Source organism: Poecilia latipinna, unplaced genomic scaffold (genome assembly GCF_001443285.1).
Source record: "Poecilia latipinna isolate Pla-1442-1.1 unplaced genomic scaffold, P_latipinna-1.0 Scaffold1966, whole genome shotgun sequence".
NCBI classification, from domain to species: Eukaryota; Metazoa; Chordata; class Actinopteri; order Cyprinodontiformes; family Poeciliidae; genus Poecilia; species Poecilia latipinna.
In genome coordinates, this window is record NW_015114582.1 from 50,712 (window position 1) to 59,331 (window position 8,620).

The 8,620-nt window shown below is 37.5% G+C and overlaps 1 protein-coding gene across 1 annotated transcript in view; it reads right to left on the reverse strand.

The window, feature by feature from the left end:
* cops2 (COP9 signalosome subunit 2) overlaps positions 1–3,436 on the reverse strand; it is a 9,973-nt gene extending 6,537 nt beyond the window's left edge. The window contains exons 1-9 of the mRNA XM_015015917.1: positions 3,272–3,436; positions 2,755–2,868; positions 2,587–2,664; positions 2,372–2,497; positions 2,071–2,160; positions 1,912–1,989; positions 1,600–1,774; positions 1,315–1,493; positions 1,078–1,130 (exon numbers count right to left, since the gene is read on the reverse strand). Coding sequence (XP_014871403.1) covers positions 1,078–1,130; positions 1,315–1,493; positions 1,600–1,774; positions 1,912–1,989; positions 2,071–2,160; positions 2,372–2,497; positions 2,587–2,664; positions 2,755–2,868; positions 3,272–3,325 — 947 coding nt within the window. The 5' untranslated portion in view covers positions 3,326–3,436. The remainder of the gene's footprint in view (positions 1–1,077; positions 1,131–1,314; positions 1,494–1,599; positions 1,775–1,911; positions 1,990–2,070; positions 2,161–2,371; positions 2,498–2,586; positions 2,665–2,754; positions 2,869–3,271) is intronic.
* Positions 3,437–8,620: the final 5,184 nt, after the last annotated feature.

Consider the following 8,620-nt stretch of genomic DNA (forward strand, 5'->3'; position numbering starts at 1 on the left):
CAATAGTTCACACTACACGATTTTTTGCTTTCCCCTTACGACAATCTTAGAACGTTGGCCGTTCTAAAATTGTCGCTGGTGATTTCGTAACCGATCATCCTGCAGTGTGATTTAGATCGTCGTGGTCGCTCCGATCTAAATCAGGGGTTTTCCCCGACTGGGAGCTTAAAGCTGAATGTGACATTAAGCCAATCAGAAATCGTGGATTCTCCTCCGGGCTTTCTGAGGGGAAATTACGGAGGGGAATCCCAAACAGCTGACACGGCGCAACCCAAAATCCAGCGGACATTGGAGATGATATGTGGAAACAACATTAATATTTATTCAACATTTCGTGCAAAGAATATAGAAATGACAAGGGGAGGAGTTGAAGCCAAATTGCTACCGCAGTTGATAAACCCGGTAACTTTTCAACTGTTCTTCGTTAACGTGAAATAGGTTATAATGATTTTCATTCAGTCAGGACTTTACGCTGACTCCAGCCACATGCATCACAGGTAGATTCTAGTAAAGCACTGATTAATGCCTGGTTTTAAAATTAGTTAACTGGACTTGTAGCCATTATTTTGTGCCCTAGTTGCTGGACACCACACGGCACGACGAACCCGATCGAACCGTTATACCTAGGATTTCTGTCAGGTTTTGAAAATGGGCCGACAGTCCGCCAACAACTCGTGCAGTGTGTGCTGGACCTTACACTAAGGAAGTGCACCGGAGCTCAGCCTTTTTTCATTCAGTGTCATTAACAGAAAGAAAAAAAGACAGGAAGAGACGATAAAGCCGATAATTAAAATGAGGTCGATAGGTTTAATTTATCGTGCGATTAATTGATTTATCGTTTATCGCGACAGGCCTATTCACTCTTAACATTTCTTAAAGCAACATGTATAACAAAAGAAGCAAAACTCCTTACTTCTTCGTGTGAAGAAGTGTGAGTTCAGCAGAGTCCAAGGTCCACATCTACTGTCTAGAATTCTTAAAACTTGTCTAAATCTCAGTAATTATTCCAAATTTATCAGTCAATATTAACATTTCAGCCCTCTTATTATGGTTACGCATTCAAACATGGACACTCACCTTACTAAGTTTGTCATAGCTAGGATCTCTGGGTCGTTTTTGTATGGTTTGGCCTTAGGGGGAGAAAAAGAAGAAGTTAAAATTTGCAAAAAGTAAATGTTAAAGTACACTTTATTACCCTGATTAGAATAGTTTCTGCTGGGTTTTAAAACAAAGTTTAAACTGTATGGTCAGATAGTGCAATCATTCCAGCTCCCACTTGCATTATTTAACTGAAGCTAAACATAACCTCCACACCTCTTGAGAATCGAAAGGGTTTATCCCCGACTTCATCAGCATGTTGGCCAAGACCAGGTACTTCAGGCACGTTGTCCTTCGTGGGCTTCCAGACTCGTCGTAGTTTTTGAAGGCCTCGAAAAAATCCGTGTGCGCTTTCTCGAACTCACCCTCTCTTAGATGCATCTTCCCTCCACACTCTGGCAGGGACCAATCGGAGACGAGTTATTCCACAAACAGCAAAATGTTACAGCGCACGCAGCTCAAGTTATTGATCTATTTTGCTTTTTTTAAAAGAGAGCTAACCTCGAATAACTCCCATTATGAGAGGGTGAGGGATAGCAGACTTAATGTGAAGCGACTGCTCATACAGCGCTTTCAGTTTCTTGTTGTTTTTTTGTGCAGTGTACATTTGGATTTCCAAAGCGTAGATCTCCAGCAGCTGTGTGCCTTTTTTCAAGTCATCCTCTCCATCATCTGTCTGGATTTAAATACAAATATGCATCAATAAAGGAATGTCTACTTAATCAGTCAATGTACGAGTCAGACTTGCGTTAAACCAGCCTCTGACCTTACGAGAAATATTATTTCATGCACAATATTATTTAGATTTATTACCTGACATGACTGGTGAAGTTGCCTAAGTATCTTCTGAAGTTTTCCATACTCTTCTCTCTCCAAGTACAGCTTTCCCAACTAAAGAAATGAAACAAAAAGGATTTGTAGAGCACATTTTACTAGCAAATGGCTGTGTACGACTGAGGATTGATGCTGTACCTTTGTGTTGGTTTTAAACCACAATCTGTCATTTTTTGCATCCTTCAAAGCCTCCAATGTGGTTTCATAGAACTCCTGCAGCAAGTCCATCTGTGTTCAGAAGGGCAGCAATTTAAGATGCACAGCAATGCAAACAGCAAAAACGAAACAGAGTAGGAAAGTGATCCAAGTGTATCTATATTTTTGCAAAGATTGGCTGCATACAAAATTATTGAAATCTTTGCAAAAGTCAATGTGCAAATATTTTTCTCTTTTTAAATAATAAGTTGACACATATCCAGCTGATACTGTAGAACTATACCTGTTTAGAGGTAGAAATGTAGTCCAAAATGGAGTTGATAGACTTTTCTGAGTAGTTCCTGGTAACAGCACTTCGGATGTATGTAAGGAGCTGCTTGTACCTGTTCATCATTTCTGGAAAATTGGTCTATGGTGTTGAGAAGAAAAAAAAAAGACCATGACAACAACCCTGATTTAATTGAAATAATTCAATTAAGCATGCGGTACATGACTTACCAACTTAAAGTTGATTTTTATCATCTGCTTAAGAGCTTTGAAACCCCATTCTCCCTTTTCTCCCTCTAGTTCCAGTACCTGTACAGAACAAACATGAATAAGTCTATGCATATTTTGTTCTAAAGACACACGTAAATAGCAGATTGCCTTTAAGGAGCTCAACTGCACCTTTTGGAAACTGCTAAGTGCTGCTTTGGGATCGTCCTCCTTCAAGGCTTTGGAGTTGTAGTACTGGTTCTCCAGGTCCACATTTGGCTCTGAATTGCTGTCCTCTGAATATTCCTGAGTTTATAAGAATCAGTATTCATCAGGGTATCAAACTATTCCCTTCATGAAGGAGAGGTAAGCATGGTAGGTTCATTGGCTAACGTGCAGTTAGCTAACAACATGACTTCGTAACTTGCTCAGTGATTGCCCTAAAATAAACTATCATAACGCGACGCATTTTCTCAAGCACCTCTACCAATGACAGCGTTAATTCTTGATGATATTTCTCTTATATTAGCCTTTACCAACAATAACAATAACACTAGCGGGGAAGCTAACGTTATTTATATACTGACAGCTTCACGTTAGCTAAGAGCTAAAGCTAACTAGCCCCGTGCTGTCGGGACTTTGGTAACAGCTCTCAGCGGATAAACGATGAAAATTTAAAAGTCAAACAGGTGATAATAATCTTAATTACCAGGTCGTAATCTTCTTCATCATCGCACATGAAATCATCTTCCATATCAGACATTTTTATGGGGTTTCTTGTCCTTTTTCAGGGACAGTCAGCAGCCGAGGCCTGCGGTATGTTTTGCAGAGAAGTGGTGAGGAGGTGCGGTAAGAAGCAAAGACACACTTTCTGCCATAGATGGCGCTATTGCACCGCCTCAAGTTTCCTCAGATGATTTTTTTTTTTTCTTTTTTCTGGCTTCTCCAAAAACTCATGGTCAAACATAACCAAATCAAATTGAACCAATTCGTCAATACATATTTTTGTGTGTCATAGTAATTCATTTAAAAACATACTTAAAAATAAAAGAACTATCCGTATTTGTTTCAGTATGTCAGTTACGTATTGAATAAACAATTCATTTATAACTTGGTAATAAAAGTTTTAATTCATTTTATGTTAAAATTATGTGATAATTTCAAAATATATTGAACTTTTCAATATTGCTTATACTTCAGTCCATCATTACATAATATAAAACCATATAAACATTCACCTTAATGTTTTTTTTTAAATAAAATACCGGCATTTGATTGGTTAACCTGCACAGCAGCTCGACTGCAGACCAATCAGCTTCTCCATAGCATTGTGGTTACACCAGGTGACATTGATCACTGTAAGGACCAAATATATAAGTTCACCATATATAGTTCATAGGCTAATATTTATCAAATTCTGGTACTTTTACAGCTCTGAAGGATAAAGTATTAGTTAAAACAATTTGATTAAAATTCACTTTTGAGTTGAATGCCATGTTTTTTTTCTGCTGTGCAACAGCTCAGATGGAAATAATTAGTGTTTTTTTTTCCTTTACTGTAATATTTTCATCTGAGATACATCTCCTTTGGAGAGCTGCATACCTCAAACCATATTAATCTTGAAGATGGTTATTGCAAGAGATTAGAATATCAAGGGATCAAAATTAACTTCAGCCAGCATTGTCCTACTAATTTATAAATCACTATTAATTCGTTATCATATAACATATAGCATTTCCTGTCATTTTTGTTGCAACAACTTCAAATTGTACCATGTTGTACAATTGACATTAAGAGTAAATTATTTGTTTGCATTTGTATCACAGTCTTTACTGAATACAGTTTGACGGAAAAGAGCTCACGTATAATTAATCATAAGCTGCTAAGGTACAGTACAAGGTGTATTCACAGTTGTTGAGAAAATACACTGGTAATTTCCATCGCTGTAAATATCCCAGGAACTCCAGCTGTGTGTGTCAGATGTTAGTCAGCCCCATTAATCAGGTTCTTGTCAAACGGATTTCGTGACTACTCAACGGCGCTGGCTGCCACACAGAGAGACCATTGGCAGCATCATATCGACCACCTCCCCACCTCTCTCTGGGGTTCGTTCCACATTGGACACTGTGAAAAATTATACTACAAAAGGGCCTGAGTTCCCCAACGCAGACTTTATGCAATCATCTTTTGTGTAATCAACATATGTTTTATAAGTTCGAGGAAAAAAAGAAAAGAAAACCCCGATGAGTGCTGGTGAAAAACTCAAGCCTATGATCTGATGCAGTCAGCCTGGCCATAATATTTACAGTCTCCAGACACAAATCACTAACACCATTAGAAGGGAGGAGGCTGTTTTCACAGACCGAGTAATAACGCTAATCGTTATTAATGTTTAGTACTCTGGGTTCTGTGATTGTGTTTATTCATGTGCCACAGACAGAGAGTTTTCCTTACCCATATCATCATTCTTGTTTGCCCCGACAGAATTATTATTTACAAAACGGCATCACTTTGTTGTGTGCCAGCTTCACGTCGAAGCGAGAACAATGAGATTACTCTGGGAAGGTGACGTCTTTGCTTCTCCAGTGACACGATACAGTCTATTTGCGCCAATTAGCTGGCTGCGTGAGAAGCTTAATATGAACAATGGTGGCGTGCGCTTTGTCTGTCAACATGTCATTAATTGCACAGCTCAGCATCAACATGGAACACAAGAAAAGCTGTTGGTCTAAGACAGAGACAAATAGGTGATAATTTACTTCAGTTTTTGATCACAGTGCCCACATAATCCTCCTAAAATTATATGTTATTAGGCTTTGTCCTAAAATCTCATATTGACTGTTATCAAAACTGACGTGTCTACAGAATGAAAATCATCCAAAAAACAAAATGCATGTCTCAGCTGTGAAGAGGGAAAGGAGCGATTTTCCTGGCTGGTTTGTTAGAAGAAAACATAAAGCTGGAAAATCTGAAAATCCCTTAATTTGATTAACAGTCTTGGTTTTCACCAGAAATGGGCTGATTTGCACAGATGTAGCGAGCTTAAAATGTGAAGGAGGGGTTTTATTTATTTATTTTATGTTTTTTTTTTTTTTTTTGGGGGGGGGGGCTTCTGTTCAGAGATCTGTTGTGCGTCTCATTCTGAATCAATGAATCAATCCCAGCGAGTGACAAGTAAGCATCAACACATTTCAGAGATTAGTGCAATGCTGAACATATTTACTTCTGAAAATTGAGTGATAAAAGTAAAAATAAAGTTTAACAATTAGTCCTGTGCCCGTAAATCTACTCTGTAACCCCCCTAAAATATATTTAATTATATCTTCTTTTAATGGTTATTAAATTACTTGATGAACTTATCATTGTGACATAAATCCATTATTACTAATTCATAAGGTAAAAAAACCGAGAATAAAAAAACAGACCGCCTGACAACAGAAGTCTCGTTTTGCTTCATGCAAAAATGATACAATATAAAAGCTATTTTGGGCGAAATTAACATTAGCCAAAAAAAAATTATGGAAAATTTATTTGAGAATATTGTGTACATGCAATATTCAATAGTTGTTAAATTGTAACAAAATTCACAACTTAATTTTTTTCTAATGTTTTAACGTAGACTTGAAGTCAGCCACAGTTCTCATTGGTTGTGTACGATGTCCAGCAGAGAACAATAAGGGTGTTAGTTTTATTAAATAAATAAATAGATTAAATTAGGAAAAAAATAAGGATTGTGAAATTAATGGTTTGAGAAAGTATTTGTCTTACAACAAGAAAGTTTGCTTCCAGCTTTATCTTGCTTAGCTACAGTGCTGCTGTCTTCAAACTTGCTAGCAAGTTGAGCTTCTTGACAAGGTAAATGTCCAAGACAAAATGGACTGAAATTAAGGAAATACAAATTGTCTAATCTATATAATTTGTCTAATTGTGAAATAACCCTGAACATCCTCTTCATGAGAATATCATGGATCGTCTACTCTATAGTCAGAGGTTTCTTCAAATTCGCTGTAAATTCACTATGGGACATCTTTCCTGCCCACAGCTATTACCATCTACAATAACTCATTGAAGAGTCTTGATTTAATGAACTATAGCAACATTTAATCTCCCTTCTGGATCAATAAAGTATTTTTGAATTTGAATTTAATTGACCCCAAGGATGTTGTTTCACTAATGTTTTATGTCTTAACTATGACCAATTCCCATTTTTCATTTGTTTTTTTAAACATGGGAGAACAAACCAGTTGTTCTCCCGTCTTAGCAGTTATTCGTATTTAAAGAAATTTAGTTGAACAAGTAAATTTTTAAGAAATGGTTGAAATTTAACTTTTTTATTTTCAGTTTTTAATCCTAATTTCTCCTCCTAAATATCGATGAAATCGTACCCCCGTTAAATGCATGCACGTTTTATCAGTGCATAATCTGGACAAAACAACTACCCTTACATTCAAGCAACCGTGCAGTTTTGCTAACCCTGGTTGTCCCGCTGCCAACTCACTTGTACGTCATTACTCATACATTAACAGAAAATGCACCCACAGTTAAACAACCTGCAAAGTTGGCAACCTTGCACAGCCTTCCCTCAGGCCATCATGGCTGCTTTCACTTTTCCACTAATGCAAGATGCGTGACTAGCCGGATTGTTTTTTCTCTTGCTATTTTTTTTGTTGCTGTTTTCATTTTTACAAGGTATGTTGAAGCGTGTCTCAATTTTATGCAACAGTCTCCTTGATGTGGGGCTGAGGCTCAAAATGAAGTCCAACTTCGAATAGGCTGTAATAGTTGCTCTGGCCGCCCACACGCACTCCCTCTGCATCACACGCAAGCATATTTTGGTATGTGAATTGAACGGGTTATGCAAAGTTTCCAGGGATGTCTTGGGAGACTCTGTGTGTTATAAATGTACACAGAGTGCAGAAATACTATCAACTGAGCAATTTTTGACTCTAACTTTGGACAGGCTCATGACACAACAGCGTACTGAAGACCATCCAGTGCAAACATCAGAGAGATAAAAACAGCATAAGCAAAGTTTGACAGGACTGATCTGGACTGAGGTCATCTGGACGTGGAGGTGTATTACTCGACATGTCAGATTAACTTGTTCCGTCACAAAAATAAATCAAGTCAGTACTGGACTGTTTCTTGGCAAGTGATTGTGATGGGATAAAAATGAAAGTTTTTTATTTATTTATTTTACACAAATCAGAAACTCCTCTTAAAGTAGTTAATTACATGGTTATCAATCAAGCAGTTTGGAAAAGTGGAATCCAGAATTGGAGTCAATCATATTATTGAAAAAGTCTTTGTTTTTCTTTTGTTTCAGTACATCTTGCACATTTATCTCTCTAATGCATCTGTGAGCAAAACTATAAATCTGCTGTTCTTGCACATAATTCTGGAGATGACTAAAAAAATTAAGTCATCCAAAGTATTTTTTTTCTGAACCACTGAGAACTTACAGTCTCGTCCCCCACAATGGGATGATGGGTAAGAAACTTTAAGATTCGTCGTTTGTTTACTACTCTTTTACAGTCATAGGATTAAACAGACTCAAAATACATTTCGGCTGTGGTTTTTCTAGCAAAAGCCACAATCCTTCACAATCAAAGGTATCAACTAAATTAAAATAAAAACATTTTACTGATAATAAGTAAGCAAAGAATAGAGCTGACTGAATGTCTGGCCCGCTGCTGCAGTAAAATCTTCAGGCAAGGTAAATGGTAGTGTGAACCGGCTGAGCCCACGGCGATAAATTCACCCACAGTTATCATGCTGCTAACCTGTCAGAGTAAGCAGTGATTTATGTAAAGGTTCTGATAGCCAGGCACAGATGAGCCACTCATGTGAAAGAACCTGACAGAGTGGGGCTAAAAAAAGAGAGTCCCCTTGCCATAACTTTTCTTCTCTTGAATGGCTTGCGTGAGTTCATACATACCATCGTTATAGAAATCCCATACTTTTTGTTAAGAAGCAGATGTGTTACCATTTTCTTCCGAGTCCCCTTTCCTAAATGAAAATTTTATCATGTAGCTCAATATGCTGTGTAAAGTGTTTT